This window comes from Grampus griseus (assembly GCF_964374135.1).
Source record: "Grampus griseus genome assembly, chromosome: 1".
NCBI lineage: Eukaryota > Metazoa > Chordata > Mammalia > Artiodactyla > Delphinidae > Grampus > Grampus griseus.
Window position 1 is genome coordinate 74868143 of NC_139017.1, and position 24063 is coordinate 74892205.

Genomic DNA, 24063 nt, shown 5'->3' on the forward strand with positions numbered 1-24063 from the left:
GGTTCTGGAAGAAACAAATTAAAGGAAAGGCTGAGGATGAGGGGAGACATAAGACTGTTGCTCCTTATTCCCAAAAAGAGTCAACAGAAGGAAGACAGTATGTACAGCAGAAAGAAGGGAAATGAATCTTGAGAAGGTTAAAACAATTATCAGAGGGAAAGGCCTGATTATAGTTGTAAAAAGAGACAATAAGGCCCCAAACAGGAAAAAAGTATTTAATACTTTAACAAAATGCAAAATAAAAGTACCCAAGTTACAAAACATAAATTCCTTTGGTTCAGTAATCACGCCACTATTTTACCTTCCAATGGCTACAAACATCCCCTCAAAGTGAAGTCAGTTTCCCTCATATGAAGACATCATGCCAAAACCATCACATACCCCACTGTTCAGCGAAACTGTTGAAAACTTACAGGGAGCAGAGCTGTGGGGTAGGAAAAGGGGGAACAGGTTGGTCTGAAGAGAAAAGGGAGACTCTACACATGCAGAACAAGTCAGTGGAAGGGAGCTCTTTGCTGGGTCACTATGGTATGAATCATACCCCTGTACATGCTACATGAGGCTGAGTACCTTGGTACAATCACAAATAAACAGACAATTCAGTGACCCTGAGCATTCCCAGGGAAAAAGAAACAAACAAAAAAACAGAAGCGAGGCAAGAAAGGACGGTGTGGCAACAGGCAGATCACAGAAACCAGGGAACATCAGTTTTGCAGACGGGGAAATGAGATCTAGAGGACTGAGTGTCTGGACAAAAGACACACAGTTGATGGCAGTCGGTATGAACTTCGTGTTTCTTTCTACTATGCCCAAGGAGAAAATCAGATGGATAAGAAATCGACAGAGCCAGGGGTCTCATTGTAGTTCTACTGTCTTTTGCGAAGAGTGCCCATGAGGTCTTAAGGCTTTCCCAGGTGTCTCCTGAACTCTCAAGAACCAGGGGGGGGTCTTCTGGGTCTCTTCAGGGTGCCTGTGGCTCTGAGTCAGAGGGATCCAAAGAAACTGAGAGTCAGGCCAGCCGATCAGGACAGAAGATAATGGCCTCCAATCTGCTCCCAAACAATCCCGAAACAGTCACAATAAGCTCAGAGTAGAAATTTAGCAAACTGGGAATGAGACACCATCACCTAATTGGCGGCAGAAAGAGGAGTCATGGAGGTGAAAATCAACTAAAGGCTAAAAACTGGAAGAAGCTAAAAGTAGGTACTGTGTTCAATAAATACTTGAATTAATAAGAGAATAAATGAACACTGGAGACAATGAATGTTTGGTTCCATAAGAAATACTGGTTCTGTTAAAAAGCCTGACTTAGGGCACTTTTGGGGTACACAGTCTTTCTGTGCCACTCTGCTGGAACTGTGTATGTTATCACATCATGACCCTGGCAAATGAAATAGAGGAGAGTCAGTGCAGATTTAAGGAATTAAATTAAATAATAAAATTTGTTTGATTGGTAGAGATTGTGGGGAAAAGGGAGAATGCCAGCTCAGCTTTCTTTTACTTCTTTCTCCTCCTAGGTTTATGAGAACAGTATACCAGATCCTGGAACAATGAAGACAAAATTGCTGAAACATCTCAAAACATGCATTCAGGGTGGTTCAAGCAACCTCTTTCACTTCCCCCTCCCCTCCCAACAGTCATTTCTTGGACCGGGAGGCAGTGGTAGATTCTGACAGTGAGATCTGACTACATTTTTCAAAGATGACCTCGGCTGAGAATTTCGGCAGCCCCTGATCCAGAGGGCACTCATCCACCAGGCTGTTCATGGGTGTGGGGGGCAGTGGAGGCTCCTCCTCATCTTGACTCAGTCCAGGAATCAGGGAGTTACCTGCCCTGTCCAATTCCTTGTCTACCTGCTCCCTGGACACACCCTCTGTCTCAGGCTGTCCTGAAGGGATGTTTGTGGAGTCAAAATATGCTGACAGGGCTTCCTGGAGCAGAGGCAGAAGTTTCTTTCGAGAGACCTGGGTGTTGCCTTGAAGATACGCTTGGAGGTTAGGGTGGATGCTTGGGGCAGGGGTCAGCTTCAGGGACGGAGAGTGGGAGCGTTCTAGGACTCCACAGACCTAAAAAGGAGACAAGATGGGGAGGTGGTATATAAGGTGGTGAAGCAAAAAGCTGAGACTTCTAAGAGACTTCTCTTATAGAGGATAAAAAATATATTTTTTTAATTAAGTCATCTAGGGTTGTTTTATTGCTTGCAACAAAGGCACATCAACTAATACACACAGTATTTTAGAAACAGAAGAAACATTTGAGATGATATATTCCATTTTATTCATAAGTAAACCAAAGCCCAGAGAGATTAAGTGCCTTGAATGTAGATGATGGTAGAGTCTGAACCAGAACCTGGGACTCCCACCTCCTCGAATATTGTTATTTGCAAGGGTATTCCTGTGCTCAAAAACTTGAACTCTATCCTTAGCTGAGATGGGACAAGCATCTACTATATTGAGGTCAGGAGAAGAATACAGGCAGAAAGAATAAATAGATCAAGTTGGGGTGGGAAGTATGCCAAGCATCGTGCCACGTCTGGCCATTTTCAAATATTAATTTCCTCATTTAATCCTCACAACTACCTTACAGGTTGGTATTACTGTTACCCTCATTTACAGGTAGGGAAACTGAGGCTTAGATTAGGTAACTTACCGAAGGTCAAGGTTTTTTTGTTTCTGTTTTTTTTAAATTTTATTTATTTTTTATACAGCAGGTTCTTATTAATTATCTATTTTATACATATTAGTGTATATATGTCAATCCCAATCTCCCAATTCATCCCACACCACCCCGCCCCTGCTGTACCCCCTTGGTGTCCATACATTTGTTCTCTACATCTGTGTCTCTATTTCTGCCTTGCAAACCAGTTCATCTGTACCATTTTTCTAGATTACACATATATGTGTTAACATATGATATTTGTTTTTCTCTTTCTGACTTACTTCACTCTGAATGACAGTCTCTAGGTCCATCCACGTCTCTAAAAATGACCCAGTTTTGTTCCTTTTTATGGCTGAGTAATATTCCATTGTATATATGTATCACATCTTCTGAATCCATTCATCTGTCGATGGACATTTAGGTTGCTTCCATGACCTGGCTATTGTAAATAGTGCTGCAGTGAACACTGGGGTGCATGTGTCTTTTTGAATTATGTTTTCTTTTGGTATATGCCCAGTAGTGGGATTGCTGGGTCATATGGTAATTCTATTTTTAGTTTTTGAAGGAACCTCCATACTGTTCTCCATAGTGGCTGTACCAATTTACATTCCCACCAACAGTGTAGGAGGGTTACCTTTTCTCCATACCCTCTCCAGCATTTGTTGTTTGTAGATTTTCTGATGATGCCCATTCTAACTGGTGTGAGGTGATACCTCATTGTAGTTTTGATTTGCATTTCTCTAACGATTAGTGATGTCGAGCAGCTTTTCATGTGCCTCTTGGCCATCTGTATGTCTTCTTTGGAGAAATGTCTATTTAGGTCTTCTGCCCATTTTTGGATTGGGTTGGTTGTTTTTTTTAATATTGAGCTGCATGAACTGTTTATATATTTTGGAGATTAATCCTTTGTCCATTGATTCGTTTGCAAATATCTTCTCCCATTCTGAGGGTTGTCTTCTCATCTTGTTTATAGTTTCCTTTGCTGTGCAAAAGCTTTTAAGTTTCATGAGGTCCTATTTCTTTATTTTTGTTTTTATTTCCATTACTCTAGGAGGTGGGTCAAAAAAGATCTTGCTGTGATTTATGTGTAAGAGTGTTTTTCCTATGTTTTACTCTAAGAGTTTTATAGTGTCCAGTCTTACATTCAGGTCTTTAATACATTTGGAGTTTATTTTTGTGTATCGTGCTAGGAAGTGTTCTAATTTCATTGTTTTACATGTAGCTGTCCAGTTTTCCCAGCACCACTTATTGAAGAGACTGTCTTTTCTCCATTGTATACCTGTGCCCCCTTTGTCATAGATTAGTTGACCGTAAGTGCTCAGGTTTATCTCTGGGATTTCTATCCTGTTCCATTGATCTATATTTGTTTTTGTGCCAGTACCATATTGTCTTGATTACTGTGGCTTTGTAGTATAGTCTGAAGTCAGTGAGTCTGATTCCTCCAGCTCCACTTTTTTTCCTCAAGATTGCTTTGGCTATTCGGGGTCTTTTGGGTCTCCATACAAGTTTTAAGATTTTTTTGTTCTAGTTCTGTAAAAAATGTCATTGGTAATTTGATAGGGATTGCATTGAATCTGTATATTGCTTTGGGTAGAATAGTCATTTTCACAATATTGATTCTTCCAATCCAAGAACATGGTATAACTCTCCATCTGTGTGTGTCATTGTTGATTTCTTTCATCAGTGTCTTATGGTTTTCTGAGTACAGGTCTTTTCCCTCCTCAGGTAGGTTTATTCCTAGGTATTTTATTCTTTTTGTTGCAATGGTGAATGGGATTGTTTCCTTAATTTCTCTTTCTGATCTTTCGTTGTTAATGTATAGGAATGCAAGAGATTTCTGTGCATTAATTTTGTATCCTGCAACTTTATCAAATTCATTGATTAACTCTAGTAGTTTTCTGGTGGCATCTTTAGGATTTTCTATGTATAGTATCATGTCATCTGTAAACAGTGACAGTTTTACTTCTTCTTTTCCAACTTGTATTCCTTTTATTTCTTTTTCTTCTCTGATTGCCATAGCTAGGACTTCCAAAACTATGTTGAATAATAGTGGCAAGAGTGGACGTCCTTGTCTTGTTCCTGATCTTAGAGGAAATGCTTCCAGTTTTTCACCATTGAGAATGATGTTTGCTGTGTGTCTGTCATATATGGCCTTTATTATGTTGAGGTAGGTTCCCTCTATGCCCACTTTCTGGAGAGTTTTTTTTTTTATCATAAATGGGTGTTGAATTTGGTCAAAAACTTTTCTTCCATCTATTGAGATGATTGTATGGTTTTTATTCTTCAATTTGTTAATATGGTGTATCACATTGATTGATTTGCATATACTGAAGAATCCTTGCATCCCTGGGATAAATCCCACTTGATCATGGTGTATGAGCCTTTTAATGTGTTGTTGGATTCTGTTTGCTAATATTTTGTTGAGGATTTTTGCATCTATATTCATCAGTGATATTTGTCTGTAATTTTCTTTTTTTGTAGTATCTTTGTCTGGTTTTGGTATCAGGGTGATGGTGGCCTCATAGAATGAGTTTAGGAGTGTTCCTTCCTCTGCAATGTTTGGGAAGAGTTTGAGAAGGATGGGTGTTGGTTCTTCTCTAAATGTTTGACAGAATTCACCTGTGAAGTTGTCTGGTCCTGGACTTTCGTTTGTTGGAAGATTTGTAATCACAGTTTCAATCTCATTACTTGTGATTGGTCTGTTCATATTTTCTATTTCTTCCTGGTTCAGTCTAGGTAGGTTATACCTTTCTAAGAATTTGTCCATTTCTTCCAGGTTGTCCATTTTATTGGCACAGAGTTGCTTGTTGTAGTCTCTTACGATGCTTTGTATTTCTGCGATGTCCGCTGTAACTTCTCCTTTTTCATTTCTAATTGTATTTTATTTTTTAAAAATTTATTTATTTTATTTATTTATTTTTGGCTGCATTGGGTCTTCATTGCTGCATGTGGGCTTTCTCTAGTTGTGGCACGTGGGGGCTACTCTTCATTGTGGTGTACGGGCTTCTCATTGTGGTGGCTTCTCTTGTTGCAGAGCACAGGCTCTAGGCGTGTTGGCTTCAGTAGTTGTGGCACATGGGTTCAGTAGTTGTGGCTTGTGGCCTCTAGAGCGCAGGCTCAGCAGTTGTGGTGCACGGGCTTAGCTGCTCTGTGGCATGTGGGATCTTCCTGGAGCAGGGATCAAACCCTGCACTGGCAGATGGATTCTTTTTTGTTTTTTATTTACTTATTTTTTCTTATTAGTCATCCATTTTATACACATCAGTGTATACATGTTGATCCCAATTTCCCAATTCACCACATCACAACTCCCACCCACCACTGCTTTCCCCTCTTGGTGTCCACACGTTTTTTCTCTACTTCTGTGTCTCAATTTCTGCTCTGCAAACCAGTTCATCTGTACCATTTTCTAGGTTCCACATATGTACGTTAATATACAATATTTGTTTTTCTCTTTCTGACTTACTTCACTCTGTATGACAGTCTCCAGATGCATCTACGTCTCTACAAATGACCCAATTTCATTTCTTTTAATGGCTGAGCAATATTCCATTGTATATATGTACCACATCTTCTTTATCCATTCGTCTGTCGATGGGCATTTATGGCAGGTGGATTCTTAACCTCTGCTCCACCAGGGAAGTCCCTCATTTCTAATTTTATTGAGTCCTCTCCCTCTTTTTCTTGATGAGTCTGGCTAAAGGCTTATCAATTTTGTTTATTTTCTCAAAGAACCAGCTTTTAGTTTTATTGACCTTTGCTATTGTTTTCTTTGTTTCTATTTCATTCATTTCTGCTCTGATCTTTTTCTTTCCTTCTACTAACTTTGGGTTTTGTTTGTTCTTCTTTCTCTCCTTTATGTGTAAGTTTAGATTGTTTACTTGAGATTTTTCTTGTTTCTTGAGGTAGGATTGTATTGCTATAAACCTCCCTCTTAGAACTGCTTTTGCTGCATCCCACAGGTTTTGGATCGTCATGTTTTCATTGTCATTTGTCTCTAGGTATTTTTTGATTTCCTCCTTGATTTCTTCAGTGATCTCTTGGTTATTTAGTAACGTATTGTTAAGCCTCCATGTGTTTGTGTTTTTTACGTTTTTTTCCCTGTAACTTATTTCTAATGTCATAGTGTTGTGGTCGGAAAAGATGCTTGATATGATTTCAATTTTCTTAAATTTACCAAGGCTTGATTTGTAACCCAAGGTGTGATCCATCCTGGAGAATGTTCTGTGTGCACTTGAGAAGAAAGTGTAATCTTGCTGTTTTCGGATGGAATGTCCTATAAATATCAATTAAATCTATCTGGTCTATTGTGTCATTTAAAGCTGTGTTTCCTTATTAATTTTCTTTTTTTTTTTTTTGCTGTATGTGGGCCTCTCACTGTTGTGGCCTCTCCCGTTGCGGAGCAGAGGCTCTGGATGTGCAGGCTCAGCGGCCATGGCTCACAGGCCCAGCCGCTCCACGGCATGTGGTATCTTCCCAGACCGGGGCACGAACCCGTGTCCCCTGCATCGGCAGGCGGACTCTCAACCACTGCACCACCAGGGAAGCCCCCTTATTAATTTTCTGTCTGGATGATCTGTCCATTGGTGTAAGGAAGGTGTTAAAGTCGCCCACTATTATAGTGTTACTGTAGATTTTCTCTTTTATAGCTGTTAGCATTTGCCTTATGTATTTAGGTGCTCCTATGTCGGGTGCATATATATTTATAATTGTTATATCTTCGTCTTAGATTGATCCCTTGATCATTATGTAGTGTCCTTCCTTGTCTCCTGTAACAGTCTTTATTTTAAAGTCTATTTTATCTGATATGAGTATTGCTACTCCAGTTTTCCTTTGATTTCCATTTGCATGGAATATCTTTTTTCCATCCCCTCACTTTCAGTCTGTATGTGTCCCTAGGTCTGAAATGGGTCTTTTGTAGACAGCATATATATGGGTCTTGTTTTGGTATCAATTCAGCAAGCCTGTGTCTTTTGGTTGGAGCATTTAATCCATTCACATTTAAGGTAATTATCTATATGTATGTTCCTATTACCATTTTCTTAATTGTTTTGGGTTTGTTTCTGTAGGTCCTTTTCTTCTCTTGTGTTTCCCACTTAGAGAAATTCCTTTAGCATTTGTTGTAGAGCTGGTTTGGTGGTGCTGAATTCTCTTAGCTTTTGCTTGTCTGTAAAGCTTTTGATTTCTCCATCAAATTTGAATGAGATCCTTGCTGGATAGAGTAATCTTGGTTGTAGGTTCTTCCCTTTCATCATTTTAAATACATCGTGCCACTCCCTTGTGGCTTGTGGAGTTTCTGCTGAGAAATCAGCTGTTAAGCTTACGGGAGTTCCCTTGTATGTTATTTGTCATTTTTCCCTTGTTGCATTTAATAGTTTTTCTTTGTCTTTAATTGTTGTCAGTTTGATTACTATGTGTCGCCAAAGGTCAAGTTTGAATGAAACAAAGTTGATACTTGAACTCAGGTCTGTCATCAGAGCTGGTGTTCTAAATTACTATATTATACTATTTCTAACACAGGAGGAAGAGAGGAAATGGTAGGGCAGACCGTGAAAAGAGGACTACCATTTTCCAGCACAGAGGCAGCCTGGGCAATGGTAGAGTTATCAGATACCTACAGAGTTCCAGAGGGACCATGGCAGGGAGAAGGAGGGGAGATTTAGGAAGGTGGGGAGAGGTACTTCGTATGGTCAAAGCACCCTTTCCTTCATGACATGATTAGTAAGAGAGCATTGTGCCCAGCAATGAACCTTACATATACTATTATGTTTAATGATTACATCACACTAATTAGTAGGTGGTAATATGATATTTACAGAATCAGAAGTCAACTGACTTGCCTTTGGTCAAAGAGCAAGTAAGTGGCAAATCTGGGACAGAAAAGCCTATATATCTGCCTTTAAAGGCTGTAGTTCTTTCCACAATGCCAAACTACTTTCCACTGAATGAAATTACATTTGCTTCCTGGAGGAGAAGATAAAGACAAAGAGAGGTGGGAAGGGGCAGACATGCCTTTCATGCACAAAAAAGATTATCCAGCTGTATTCAGACCAGTCTTCAGCAGTCCTCGCTGCTAAGAAATCCAAAGAATCCCTGGACTGCCTTAAGTCCACTTTTAAATTCTTCCCTGGGCTTATCAGTAACCAACAGAGGAAAAGAAAGGGGAGGAGGTGGGAAAGGTGGCTAAATGGAAGATCAGGGGAAAAAACCAAACCTGCTCCTAGACCACTTCTCTACAGAGTTAGCACAAACTGCTTAAGTAGTAGAAAAGGTTTCTCGTCTGTTTCCAATTTTCAAGGCAATAAGGTAAAAAGAAAGGAATTGATTTTCAGGGGTGAGGAATTAATGCTTAAACCAAGAATCTAGTTTTAACTCCAGATTTATAACACGTTCTTTTAACCTGATTTCAATTCCTTCTAAGTAGGAATTGTGTCTCTAATTCTCTTTGGAATCTCCCTTTCTCAACAAGAGTATGATTAAGGATATTCACACATAGAGAGAATGGAAAAAAGCGGGTAGTGGCAATTCTGGAAACAGATCAAGGACCTCTGGATAAATACAAGAATGAAGGAGAGGTCTTTACAGCACAGGATAGTGCGTACAGGCAGAACTCTGTAGGGTCCTCAGGCTGGAGAAGGGACAGGGACTCACCGTCACTCGGAGTGCTGTGTGGGGACAGAAAACTGCCAACTGCCGCACTGGCTCATTGCAAGTGTTGAAAAAGATAGTCATGGCGACCAGGGCATCATAGCTGTGAGCCTGGCAGAAGGCATGGAGATCTGCAATGAGGCCAGACCTCTGCAGAAAGGCCTAAAACAGAAGAAATGGACAGGGATGAGGGCTGCCACTGGATCCTCATTATCACCCTCAACAGAAGATGCTTATGAAGGGTTTCTTTGCATGTTAACCTGGGACTTGTACTCCATAAAAAAGGTATCTAATGTTTACTCTGTGCTATTTATGTGCTGGAAGGCAATATATAGAATGAGGAGAATGAGCCTTTCTATGAGGCCATTCTATGAGCCTCACAGAATGAGGCTTTGGGTTCAGACAGAATTGGTTTGAAAATCAGCTCTGTTACCTATCAGCTATATGATCAAGGATCCCTGGACTTAAGTTTCCTCATCTGTAAAATGAGGATAAATCATTTACCAAACTTGATTGTTTTAAGAATTAAAAAATGATAATGGGGCTTCTCTGGTGGCACAGTGGTTGAGAGTCCGCCTGCTGATGCAGGGTACATGGGTTCGTGCCCCGGTCCGGGAAGATCCCACATGCCGCGGAGCAGCTGGGCCCGTGAGCCATGGCCGCTGGGCCTGCATGTCCGGAGCAACGGGAGAGGCCACAACAGTGAGAGGCCCGCGTAATGCAAAAAAAAAAAAAAAAAAAAAAAAAGGTAATGTACGTAATGTGCCTGGTATGTCCAAGGCTATTCTGCTCTTACAATCAATCAAGCAAGGTCTTTGCCTTGAGGATATTTTTATTCTAAAACAGAACAATGGCGCATACAAATAAGTACAGACACATGACACCTGCATCCTTGGCTCTTCATTCTTTGTCTATCTATCTATATTCTTCTCCAAAATCTCACGCAGTATTTCCTCCAATGAATAATACCACCAGCTGCTTTAGATCAGGGCTTTTCTTTATCCTTAGCATTTCTAATGAGTCAATTTGTACTATGATTATGGTACTCGGCAAGCCTTTTGTGTTCTTATGTTTGGTTACAAAACTAGGTTATAAGTAGCAAGGGAAGAGGCCATGCTATTCTGTTTCAGTAAATTATTTAGTAAAAATTTTTACATGTTATTTAGGAGAAAGCTGTGCAGTCTATGAGAGTACATGTTCAGATCAGATGAATGATTTAAACCAATAAGATATGGAGCCAGGTATTAAAATACCACTATCAGAGTTATATTCATTCACCCATTCGACAAAATTCACTGAGCATCCACTATGCGGCAGGCATTGTCAAAGGTGCTGGAGATACAGCAGAAACAAAAGAAATAGGGTCTCTGCTCTGGTGGAGCTGATAAACTAGCAGAGGAATATAGACAATAAACAAGGAAACCATGAAACATGATTATTTCAGTGTGCTAAGTGCTATGAAGAAAACAAAATGGGAATTCCTTGGCAGTCCAGTGGTTAGGACTCCATACTTCCACTGCAGGGGGCCTAGGTTCAATCCCTGGTCAGGGAACTAAGATCCCACAAGATGCACGTACAAAAAAAAAAGTAATATTTAGAGATTTTTGAGCATGGAGGATATTACTTTAGTTAGGGTGGTCAGGAAAAACCTCCTGAAAGAGAAGACACCTGAGCTAAGTCCTGAATGAAAAGAAGGAGCCAGCTCTGCAAAAGGAGTGCACAGGCTCTGAGTTGAGAGCTAAGAGTGAACTTAATGGTTCTGAAAAACAGAAAGAAAACTGGGGTGGCTACAGTTCTGTGAGTGTAGGAATGGGGCTGGAATGAAGAAGTCAGAGAAAAGGACAAAGGCCTGATAAAGGAGGGCCCTATAAACCACTGTAAGGCTTTTAGATTTTATTAGAAGTACAATGAAAAGGCAGTAAAGGGAGGGGGCCAATAGGATCTGACATATCTTTTTTTTTTTTTTGTCTCAGTTCCCCGACCAGGGACTGAACCCAGGCCACAGCAGTGAAAGCGCTGAGTCCTAACCACTAGACCACCAGGTTACTCCCCTGGATCTGACATGTCTTAAAGAGATCACTCTGGCTGCTGTGGGGAGAACAGTTTGCAGGGGTCAAAAGTGGAGGCAGGGAAACCAGCATGGGGGCCATTACAGCAGTGCAGTGAGAGACGATGGACTGTGGAGTAGAGATGGAGAAAAGGAGGGGTAAGATACATTTTGGAGGTGAGCCAGGAGTGAGGGGCAAGGTTACATACAAAACTAAAGGTTTTCTCTCTCCACCCACACCTACATCTTGCTCTTACCTCCAAATCCATATATATTGCACTAATGGCCACCTTGGTGCCTTGTCTGGAGACGGTCTTCTGGTCCTTTCTCAGCATCTGCTCTGTGGTCAGTCCTAGAAAGTGGATGTGAGACTAAGGGTGAAACAGGAGAACCAAGAGAACCCAAGGTCCCAAGACCAGGAAGGTGAGGACACCAAGACAGGTCAAGGAAGAGGAAAAACACAGCCTCTCTTTGGGGCAATGAACAGGGCTAGTAACTCCGGATGTAATTATATAATAGAAATTTATTTATTCACTTAAAATAATATTTATTTATTTATTTTGTCTGCACCGGGTCTTAGTTGTGGCATGCTGGATCTTCATTGTGGCATGCATGTGGGATCTAGTTCCCCGACCAGGGATTGAACCCCGGCCTCCTGCATTGGGAGCACGGAGTCTTACCCACTGAACCACCAGGGAAGTCCCAATAGAAATTTACTCTAAATAAAAAATTGCTTTCGATTACCGGGTCACAATAGGTACCTTTAGAGCAAGGGACTCTGGGGAGAAGGGTAAATGGAAGAAGAGAGGCTTTTACTCCTGATTTTCCCCATTCTGTGTTGTTTTACTTTTCTAAAAGTACAAGTGGGACCTCTCTTTCTTTTTTTTTGCGGTACGCGGGCCTCTCACTGTTGTGGCCTCTCCCGTCGCGGAGCACAGGCTCTGGATGCTCAGGCTCAGCGGCCGTGGCTCACGGGCCCAGCGGCTCCGCGGCATGTGGGATCTTCCCAGACCGGGGCACGAACCCGTGTCCGCTGTATCGGCAGGCGGACTCTCAACCACTGCGCCACCAGGGAAGCCCTCTTTCTTTTTTTTTAACGTCAACAGGCGGTAGCTGGGTAACAAATCATGGAAGTTTTTTTGTTCTCTTCCTTCGTCCTTTGTATATTCACCCTAAATGTTTCTTCTGCTTCCCTAACCATTTATCTAGATCTCACTCCGATAATTCAGTAGAGTTGGCCCTCTGTACCACGGGCTTCACATTTGCGGATGAGGAGGGCCGACTGTATTCATTATACTATGCCATTTTACGTAAGGGACTTGAGTATCCGAGGATTTTGCTATCTGTGGGGGATACTGGAACCAATTCCCTACAGATACCAAGGGATGACTGTATTCCCTCAGCATACTTTATTTATATGTCTATATTCTCTAATTAGACTAGAAACCTCTGAGACTCTTAATATATTCCTTCTCATCCACCCAATAGCCAGGATAGAACAATCCAGTAAATGACTGATTAATTCATGATCAGACTCACACACTACCTAGCTTCTTTCTGGTATAAAGCTTAAATCATTATGCACGCTCTGAAATTGTTTTGACGGTATTCAAGAACATAATGAACAAGGCTTTTGTCCACCAGTTTAACATTTCATACCTGATACATCAAACTTTGCCTTTTGCAGAGAATCAAAGATATCATTTCTCTTGGGCAGATTTGGGAAGAGGGCCTCTAGATTCTCCACATATTGGTTGTCCTTTAGGGTTGCCTTTCCAATTTTAGGGTCCATGTTCACACAGTCCAGGATGATTGTTCCTGCAGAGTAGGAGGATGGCAGAACTCAAATCCTGTGGCCCTCCATTCCTGACAACTAGAACACACATAACCCTCAAACCAAATGGACACGATACCAAAGGAGACTGTACGGCAACTCACTGAAGACAAAACAAACTGGGACAATGTCCTGAGTAAGACATCCCAAATCCAAACTAAAATGTAGTCAGGGAAATGGGGAAAAGGTAGAAAGGAAGTGTAAATATCTCAATTCTTGGAGATTTTGAAACCTAGTCAGAGAGAGATGATCTCTCTTCCACAGGCCAAATTCCAGTTGGAAGAGATAGTCTAATCCAATTCTCTCTCTCTTTTTTTTTTTTACAAATGGAGAAAATAAGAACAAAAAAGGTTAAAGGATTTGCTCAAGGTCATATAACTACTTCCTGGGCAGAAATGGTATTAGAATTCATTTCCTGCTTCTTTGGCTAGTCCTCTTTCCATTATACAATGCTACTAATAGGCAGCTTCTAGGTCTGTTGTTCTGTGCTTCCTTTCTGCTTTCTCCAACAAAGTATCCCACAGCCTTTTTAATGCCTAATTGCCCCCTGAAAGAATCCCCTCCTTCATATCTACTAAGTGGCTTTGAGAGGGTGTAGTCAGGCTGGAAGAGTCTAGACTTCTCCACTTTCCCTTCTCTGGCATGGGAATAAAGGAACTAATCAGGTCCCAACCCCCAAGCCACCCTCACCATGAAGAAGGGCTGCAGTTTGCCAGTCCAAGATCTCTGGTGCCCCCTGCAGGATTCTCTCGGCCACCAGGGTAGCGCAGGACCCCACCAGCTCAACTGAAACATGGCAGGGAGGGCAGTGTTTCTGATCGATGGGCCGATGGTCTAGCACCTCTGCTACTGCCTCCTCTAAGGCTGCGTCACTTCTGTGTGGGAAAGGGGGGAGGTGTGGGGGAAAAGAGAAAGAAAGATAGGTAGGGGCACTCCAGCTGCACCTCACTCATGAAGAAAACAGACATCATAGGCAGACACTTAGACCTTTGATCACTTCTACCTCTGCCTCACTCCTCTCAGCTCTTCTCTTAAATATTATAACTAAGGCCATCTTTAAACACCGTATAGGTGAATTTGACGAAGTATCAGCTACCAGTACCTCATCCACATAATTGATATCCTTTAGGGTTGTCTTTCCAGTTGACACCTGGACACCCAACATCTAAATCTCTCCTGTTCCCTCAATTCACTTAATATCCAAATTTTATGCAGGTCACCTGTGGCTTCTGGCTCAATTCCCATCCATTCCCTCCTGGTTCCCATCCAACCCTCTGCTACTGCCTTATTCTTGGCCCTCAATCTCTCTCATCTGAACTACTCCAATAGTTCCTTAACCAAACACCTGCTTCCAGTGCCCTCCGAAACTGTCCTCTATAAGACTACCTGAAAGAGCATTTGAAAAATGCAAATTTGGTTCTGCTAGGATCTGGAATAAATAGAATTAACAATAGTTCCCCACTGCTCAAAATAAAGTCTAATCTCCCTGGCAAGGCCTACAAGATCTCCATGATCTGGCCCCTGCCTACCTCTCTAGTCTTACCTTTTTTATGTCCTACTCCTCCCTCATATTTTATGTTCCAGTTATGCAAAACAAATCTCAGTTCTCCCAACTCACCATGCTATTTCATACCTGCCTGCGTTTTGCTAACTACCTCAACTCCTCATTCACCAAGCAAATACCTAGTCTTTCAAGACTGAGATTAAGGATCAACTCCATTAGGAAACCTTTCCTGACACTCCCCTCTACTCCCCTCTTGCATATTTAACCACTCCATCCTCATGTAACTACTGTCCCCTAGAGTGACGGTCACCACCTACCTCTAACACCCATTACAATGACCTGTTTACCTAGTTCCCTCCTCTGACTGACAAATTCTTGAGAACAGAGATTCTACCTCACCTTCGTCCTCTAAATAGAAGTTTATTAATGAGTGAGTGGATAGATGGATTAGTACCCTTAGGCTGTCCTCTGTCAATGTCCTGCTATAACCAGTGTGCTTAAGGAAAAAATATTCATGTTACTATTAGCAGGAGCTAGACACGCTTGGGAAGGCCTTGTACTCGTATTGCTTTGTTGGCAGTTTTTTTCCAGTCCTAAATTAGGGATGGGATTATTATAGGTGTGTGTTTGTTAAATAGCATTAAAGAAATATTGCTTTATGGAGGATATGATGTTGCTAACTTTTTAAAGTTAAAAATGCCGTTGTAACCATTATTCAAAGGTTTCTATTGTAATAAATCTGCCATGAAATCTTAAAACAATGATACCAAAGGTAGATTTACAATATTTCTGAGTTATCCTTTAGTTTGAACTCTCCATGTTTCTATTTCTTTTTATTACTTGTATAACTAGAGAACTGACAATATTTTTTTATTGTCTTTCTATATCTGATATCACCCATCAACTACGCTTAGCCTGTGAGATCCTGTGAGAAAACATTCTTTCTTCTACTCTTTAAAAACCTTACTCATCACAGCCCATGGCACATGGTAGGTATCAGCTTAACTTTCTTCCACTTACTTGGGTAAGACATGATGGTCAACAAGGATGAGGGTGAGCTGGCCAGCCTGCTGCAATGCATGGAGGTCAATCTCATCCCGGAAAATCAAGAGGGACTCTGGAATGTGAGTCTTCTGAAGGAAGAAGACATTGTCACCTCGTAGAGGTAGCTCAGAACGTTTTACATTTAAAACTGGCACAAAGACTTCTTCAGCCTCAGTTGTCTAGAGAGGAAAGTGAAAAGAAGGTATGGCTATGTTCTGTAATAGGATAGGAAAAGTCACAAGACTACTGGGACCAAGGGAGACATGATCTTGGGTAAGTCACTGCCTTCCTCAAAGCCGCAGTTACCCAGTCTTATCAAAATAAAAGGATGACCCTTCCCCTCTCTCCTTCTTGGCAATAGCATGAAGGTCAACAAGACAACTCACGGAAAAGACCTTTCTAGATGCTGGAGAGAAGGCAGTATCAGTCCTCCAGAGCTGACATGGGCATGAGGAACATACACAGACCACTGATACCCATAAGGAATTCAATAGTTAACTGTTTGAATATTGCTTTATAGTTTACAAATTCTTCAAAATACATTTGTTCATTTGATCCTCACAGCAACACTGCAAAATATTATCATTTCAGATTTTATAGTTGGTGACAGGAGACTCAGCAAAGTTAAGAGATCTGACTTACCCAAGGCTAAATGCTGTTAAGTAGCAGAGCTGGGTCTTGAATCCAAATCTTTTCATTTTAAGGCACTCTGTTCCTAGGTACTCACCTTTGCCAGATAAAAAGCCAGGGCGAGAGCTGACACCATGGAGTCCAAGTCACAGGCTTCATTTCCCAGCACAACATGTATGGGTCGGGACTCCTAGAGAGGCAGGAGTGGGAAATTAACAAAAGCATCTCCATCCATTTCTGGTTACCTTATACTCATGTAGGGCTGCACACACATCCTCTCACTGATCTTCACAGAGGAGGTAGGTCATATAGTCTTAGGGGTCCTCAGTCATGGATAAGGATATTAGTTAAGAGGGCGTAAGTGTTTTAGCTAAGCTTTAAGCATTCCACACATATCTATAGTTAGTGGAAAAGTGCTCCTTCCTCTCTACTACACTGTCTCCTTGAATGTTAACTTTCAGAAGAACAGCAGTAAATCACTCTCTGATTCTTATGCTTCTCTGGGCACTTGAGGAGAAGTCAAAAGTAAAGCATCTGGGGTAGCTGATGTATTCAAACCATATCAACCCTGGTTTGTACTTTTTTCCCATTTTTAAAATAGGGAAAAGAATCCTTGCATTTCTAAATCACGAGAATAGGTGAACAGACTTTGAAAATAAAGGTATTTAGATATCTAGTCCATGAAAACTCCCCCTACCCAGAGGAGCTTCAACCATAACCAGATATAAACAACACTCTCACAGGCAAGAAACAGACACTTTCCCCAGCAGGTTCAGATTAAAGCAAGAACAGTTGCTGCTGCTGCTGGAACTTTTATTTTTAAAGCTTTGAAAAGTTTCTGCTGATAAGAACTCTGAGGAGGGAGGCATATCTGTCGTTATTATTAATCTTGTTCCCTTGCATCTCCCTACCAGAATTTTAAATAAAATTCATTAAAACCTAAAGGTGTTAGGCTTCCCTGGTGGTGCAGTGGTTGAGAGTCCGCCTGCTGATGCAGCGGATGGGGGTTCGTGCCACGGTCCGGGAGAGTCCCATGTGCCGCGGAGTGGCTGGGCCCGTGGGCCATGGCCGCTGGGCCTGTGCGTCCGGAGCCTGTGCTCCATGACGGGAGAGGCCACAGCAGTGAGAGGCCCACATACCGCAAAAAAACAAAAACAACAACAACAACAAAAAAAAACCTAAAGGTGCCCACAATAGCAAAGAGAGGGGTTTTGTTTCAAAATATCTATTGAATGTGCCATGTATTTAAAAAAATTTTTTTTGGCTGTGTTGGGTCTCTGTTGCTGTGTGAGGGCTTCCTCTAGTTGCGGCGAGTGGGGGCTACTCTTCATTGTGGTGCTCGGGCTTCTCATTGTGGTGGCTTCTCTTGTTGTGGAGCACGGGCTCTAGGCGCACGGGCTCAGTACTTGTGGCTCACGGGCTCTAGAACGCAGGCTCAGTAGTTGTGGTGCACAGGCTTTGCTGCTCTGCGGCATGTGGGGTCTTCCCAGACCAGGGATTGAACCCGTGTCCCCTGCATTGGCAGGCGGATTCTTAACCACTGCACCACCAGGGAAGTCCCCCATGTACTGTTCCAATATTTTTACATGCATTAGCTGATCATTTAATCCTCAAAACAACCCAAGGGGTAGGCACTGTAAGAATTATTATTTCATTCCAAGTAGAAGCATTTGGCCAGGTAGAATGAGAGTATACAGTCCATGGCTCAGCTTAGGCACAAGGATTCTATCTTACCAGTTTATTTTTGAATTTCTATCTCAGCCTACTTCTGAAAGAGAGGAAGGAATAAGAGAGACAAAAGCAACACACTAGTTTCTTAATTTCAGCACTGGGCTGCTGTCCTGTGCATTGCAGGGTGTTTGGCAGTATCCCCCAAACTCCACCCACTAGATGCTAGCAGCACCTCCAGTCATGACAATCAAAAATGTCTCCAGACTTTGCCAAATATTCCCTGCGGGTCAAAATCACCCCCAGTTGAGAACTACTGGGTTACAGAAAGGTGAAAATCCACTCTGGCTTCTTCAATCAGGGAAGATTTGCTAGATAGAAGAGTTTAGAAAAGTGGGAAAGGTGTTCAGAGGAATAAAACATAACAAGGAACAGTTTATCAAGTAATGTAACTTTAGGAAGAAAGAGAACCTAGAATTATCTTCCTTGTATTGGCTATTACCCACTCCCCTCACTTGCCCAGAAAGCCAAAGCCAGAAAGGGACAATTTTAGAGGACTTCTGGTGGCATAAATTGTCCTATCTCGTAACTAGAAGGTTTTTATTTTTAAGCCACCCTCTTCTCCATCTCCTACTCCCATCCCTAGAGAGAAGGACAAAAGACAGAGGTTATCTGTCAAGGTTTTGGGCAAAGGGCCTCTGGGGAAAGTCTGCCCTTGGGTTCTCCCCTGTGCCCATTTCTCTAAGCCTATTTCAAGAGGGTGGCAGCCAAGACCCATTCATACTGAACAGCATGGGAGTGGGAAGATTCTTTTCAATATTAAACTCTTTGCCAACACAGTATGAGAATTCTGTACCCAAGACCCAAGGCCTATATTAACTCCTCTGACTTGCAATTCGTCCTCCTGATACCAGAGAAGGCCCCTGTTTCCCGGATACCAAGAACTGCCCAGATGGCTGTGGACCAAAGTGGCAACAAAGCACTTGAGATAAGTGGCTGCTGAGATAACTTGATCACTGAAGCAGTAAGGGAGGGCACCATGTTCTCTAGAGAGGGAACTATACAAACATGAGAGGCCATATGGCCCTGACTCTGGAGGATAAAGGGAAGAGGAACAGAGAAAAAGCAGAACAAGGGGGAGAGGCCTATTGCTGGGCTTGAAGAGGCCCTCGGAGAATCTTTCCAAAACTCATGTTAATGCTGTTTCATTCCAAGTGGCAGCCGAATCAGGATCAGTCAGATCCCCAGCACCAAGAGAAGATTAAGCAGAAAAGCAGAAAGTAGGGACCAAATGCAACTTCATGGCTCTGAGGGGAGGAGAAATGACCCCCAGAGGAAGGTGAATGACTAACCCCTTGTGCTCAGTCAAGCTCAGACAGCAAACAAAAGGAGCTAACACAAAAGGAATACTCTGCGACTTTCAGCCAATCTTGGAACAGGAACAACCAAGGGAGGTGGTGGCATTCCTTTCCCCTGTCAGCACCCACCACTACCCCACCGTGACTGGTCCATTCGCCACCCACAATACATGATGTGCACATTCCCAGCGCTGTCCTTTGCACTATTTGTTCTTCTCTGTCTGAAATCAGCAGAACTGCCATTTGAAAAGACCACAGACTGGAGCTGAATCTCAGCTGTTTCTTGTTGTGGGACTTTGGCCTCGCTAAGCCTCTTTTTCCTCATATAAAAATAAGGAGACTACTGTAACCAATTTCATGAAGTTGTTATGAGGATTAAATGAGATCGCACACAAGAGCCTACTCTGTAGTAGTACAGATGAGCTCCCTTCCGTCTTCTCCTTTCTCTAGCCCCTGCTGTCCAGTCAAGCCCAACCGCAAGCCCCTTCTCTCTGTGAAGCCTTCCCTGCACCCGGGCCACAGCAGTCCCTTCCCCTGCACTTCCAGCTTCTGGCACTTGGGATTCTCATACAGAACTTAACTACTACCTTAAGGAGCTCGCTATCTTTTCATGGGCATGTATCACAAATCCTTAACGTAGCATACAAGCTAGGTGACTATATACTTTGTTGTTCAAACCAGTACACTTTTTTTTTTTCTTTTTGTGGTAAGCGGGCCTCTCACTGTTGTGGCCTCTCCCGTTGCGGAGCACAGGCTCCGGACGCACAGGCTCAGCGGCCATGGTTCACGGGCCTAGCCGCTCCGCAGCATGTGGGATCTTCCCGGACTGGGGCACAAACCCGTGTCCCCTGCATCGGCAGGCGGACTCTCAACCATTGCGCCACCAGGGAAGCCCAAACCAGTACACTTTTCAGAATGAAAAGGGGTGCAATTAATGATTATGTCTCAATAAACTGACTGTCCTGGGCAAGTCGGGTATATGGATGCCTAACTTACAAGGTACCATTCTCCTCTTTGTTTAGGAAAAACATGTTAACTCTTATTCCCCACCCCATCCCCCACTAGCTGAAAGCACAAGCCTCAGTTTTCTGACCATCAGAGGAAGAGTTCAGGGCAAATATAGCTATACTTAGAGCATGAGGAAACCTGAGCTGCCAATGGAAGAAATACAATCTGAGAGCCACTAGTAGATATAAACTTTTTTTCTTCTTTAAAAAAAACCTAGGCCTTCCCTGGTGGCGCAGTGGTTAAGAAGCCGCCTGCCAATGCAGGGGACATGGGTTCGAGCCCTGGTCCGGCTCGAACAAGGTCCCACATGCCGCGGAGCAACTAAGCCCATGCGCCACAACTACTGAGCCTGCGCTCTAGAGCCCGCGAGCCACAACTACTGAGCTTGCGTGCCACAACTACTGAAGCCCGTGCACCTAGAGCCTGTGCTTCGCAACGAGAAGCCACTGCAATGAGAAGCCCGCACAGCTCCCGCTCACAACTAGAGAAAGCCCGCGCGCAGCAACAAAGACCCAACGCAGCCAAAACAAAACAACCCAAAAAACAAAAACCCACTAGCTGAAATGACTGTATCCTGATGTTCTTTGCGGCCTCAACACGGAGTTGCGGGGGAGAGGGGATGGGTTTCAGGGCTGGCAAAGTCAACTACTTCCCTTCCAAGGCTGCATATGGTCTGATGCCTACTCTACAAATGAGTTAATGAGGGAGAAATGAAAAAAGGAGACAAGGAGCCAGAGATAGAGAAGTCTTCCCAGCAGGGAAAATGGGACTGACTGATACTGATGCAAGGACTGCAAATTTCTAAGGATAGTCAGCCACTCCTGATTCCTGCCTCATTCCTGAGAAGTGCAGACAACACAGATTATCCAAAGCTTCTGGATGAACACCTAAACTTGAATGCAGCCCCGCCCTGAAGCAAAGATTTTTTTTCCCCCACTAAAAGTGAAAGATGACTCACCATGAATAGGACATTAACTTAAACAGGATTTCTTTTTTTTTTTTCTTTGCGGTACGAGGAGGAGGCTCAGCGGCCATGGCTCATGGGCCCAGCTGCTCCTCAGCATGTAGGATCTTCCTGGACCGGGGCACGAACCCGTGTCTCCTGCATCGGCAGGCGGACTCTCAACCACTGCGCCACCAGGGAAGCCCGAACAGGATTTCTTTTAAATGGAACAACCTACTATCGTTGTGGCAGAGATTGTAGAAAATTTCTCTGGTATCAAATGCTGAAAATATGGTATCAGCAGGAGAGGTGGCTGGGTTATCAGCTGTTTGTCTTGTGTAAAAGGCAAGCATTCACAATTTCCTAAAAGTTATATGTGGTTTAATAGCAACACTCAAACTTAATAGTGTCTCTGTCTAAATCATGTCTTTCTTTACACAAGAAACAACAGTGTGGCCTCTGGGGAATTGGATAGGGAGAAGAAAAAGGATCTTTTTCTTTTTCTAATTTCATATCCTTTTTGTATTAACAGTTTTCCCTATGTACATTTACTACTTCTATAATTAAAAGCAATCTAAATTGTTAGTGTCCACCTGTATGTCCTGCCACCAGTTCACCCACTAACATTGCTAGAGTCTAATTTTCTCATTTCTCCTGGCCCCGGCCAGGTTGTGTGATAAGAGCGCTAAGATATGACCTCACCTTCACAAGTTCACAAGTTTGGAAAAAGGAAGATATAGATCTTGCTCCTTGGGGGATGAATGCAGACAGAGAAAGGTCAGGATATCAGTAATACTGAAAAAATCCAGTATTTTTCAGCTTCATATTCCTGAGGAAGATATACTCAGATGCTGTAGTCTAGAGGCATGCAATGAAATGCTATCTGGTGAGGTTTCAGGTTCAAGGACTCTACCAAATGGTGGAAAACAGACTGGTCATTTGGGTTATCGGGGGGAAACAAAATACAACTTCTTGGCCCTTGGAATGTGCCACAAAGACTCTATATTAGTCCTCCAATGAGTTCCCTGTGGTGGAAATCAGAGGTAACCAAAATGAATTGGTCCCAAATTGCCTTATGCATTAAAACAACTTTCCCCAAATTTGTATTTCACAAGGAAAAATTTGGTGTAATTGGTGTTAAAATTGAACTTCACTCCTATTCTTCAGGTGAGGGTATTCATTTACGACAGCAGCTGAGTCTGCAGGAGGAATTCGGTGACTTTTAGGATTTGTTAAAGACCAGAATCTTATCACCCAGGGGAGTTTGTAGAGTTTAAGATATTTAAAAAGGAAACAAAGTCAACCATCTGTCTAGGTTTCTCCAGGGGCAGTGTAACTTGAAGTAGGGGGGGCCAGGTGGCCTCCTGGAGCCTCTCTCTGGCCAGCTTTTTGCTGCTAACTGGGGATAGCGGCTTAAGGCTGCATGACCAGTCAGCAAGGCTGGGAGATTCCAACTCGCTCAGGGAGTACCAAAAATAAGCCACAAAGCATTCAGGAGTCATGCTTATAGTTTTGATGCCAAACACACTTTGTGCTTATCCAGTCCAGGCCGCGGATTTTTATGTAATTTGTGTGTGTTAAGGCCAATGAAGAAAACTGGAGGCAAAGGAATGCAGGTTGTAGTCAACAGACATGCCTGCTACCACCACTTTTAATTCAGAATGAATTAGGCCCGCCAGACAGAAACCGCCGTTCAGAGGCAACAAAGCCGTGGGCACAGCTTCCCTCGTACCCGCGGGGTTCACCTGGAGGCCAGTGGGCCCGGGAGGCCTCGTGAGCGGAGAACTGAAAGAGGGGCGGGGAGAAAGGAACAAATACACCTCCCGGCAGGCACAGCTCCGATCCTTTTGACGGAACTGACCCAGAAACTGCGAGCAGCGGCTCAGCGGCAGGACCCAGACCCACAATTCCGCCTCCCCGCTCTCGGGCAGACCCCAAAGGCAGGAGCCCCCAGCTCAGGAGTGGGGTGACTGAGCAGCATTCCCATTCTCAAGGGATAGGTTCTCGTTCCTCACTCCTCAGGCCCCAAGCCTGATCAGATCCCAAGCCCCCACCCCACAATTCCGCGTTCCCTCCACATAGACCCTCGGGGCTCCCCAGGTCCCACATCTTTGTCCTTCCGGGACCCCAGGATCCATTCCTTACGATCACAGACAGGGGTCCGTTACCTGCAGAGCAACTCGACAACCCTGCAGATAGTCCTCCATGGTGAAGCTCAAGGTGTGCCACTGCCCCTCGCCGCGGAGAGGTTAACTGGCGAATGAGCCCCGCCCCGGGTTCAAGGGTTGAGACGAGTCGGGAGGTGGGACTCGAACCCACCACACCCCGACTCGGCCCCGACCCCGGGAGGAAGTGCGTAAGCAAGGGCCCCGGGAGTCCGACGTCGCCCCGCCCCCAGCGGCGGAGGCCGAGTTCTGCGCCCAGGGACTCACGGGAGGAGCGAAGTGGGGGCCGGAGGCGCGAAATGGGGCGTGGTGCAGGGCGTCCTGGGAAGTGTAGTCTCGAAGCGCCAAAATGGCCCCAAGAATTGAGGGAAGGAGAATTTTCTGAGATCACAGTGTATATGAGTCACATAACCTATCTTTGTGGCATCTGAACTTTCCCTCTTGAGTCAGGCTAAGTATAGCATCTTTCCATATATTACACCGCCCATCTGGTTGACATCTTAAATTACACTGGGCAAAAACAGCTCCTCATCTCTCTCTCGAATTCTCTTCCTTA

The 24063-nt window shown here is 43.4% G+C and overlaps 1 protein-coding gene across 2 annotated transcripts; it reads right to left on the reverse strand.

Moving 5' to 3' along the window:
* Positions 1-205: 205 nt before the first annotated feature.
* Positions 206-23675, reverse strand: PRUNE1 (prune exopolyphosphatase 1). Of its 2 annotated transcripts, XM_082669680.1 has the most exons (8): positions 23511-23675; positions 16463-16555; positions 15712-15914; positions 13878-14062; positions 13013-13171; positions 11611-11705; positions 9310-9468; positions 206-2066 (listed from the first exon to the last, which is right to left on the reverse strand). In XM_082669680.1, the coding sequence occupies exons 1-8, from the start codon at positions 23547-23549 to the stop codon at positions 1638-1640; spliced, it is 1362 nt and encodes a 453-aa protein (XP_082525806.1). In that variant the 5' UTR covers positions 23550-23675; the 3' UTR covers positions 206-1637. The 2 variants fall into 2 exon arrangements, with proteins under 2 accessions (XP_082525806.1, XP_082525807.1); XM_082669681.1 differs by lacking the exon at positions 9310-9468.
* Positions 23676-24063: the final 388 nt, after the last annotated feature.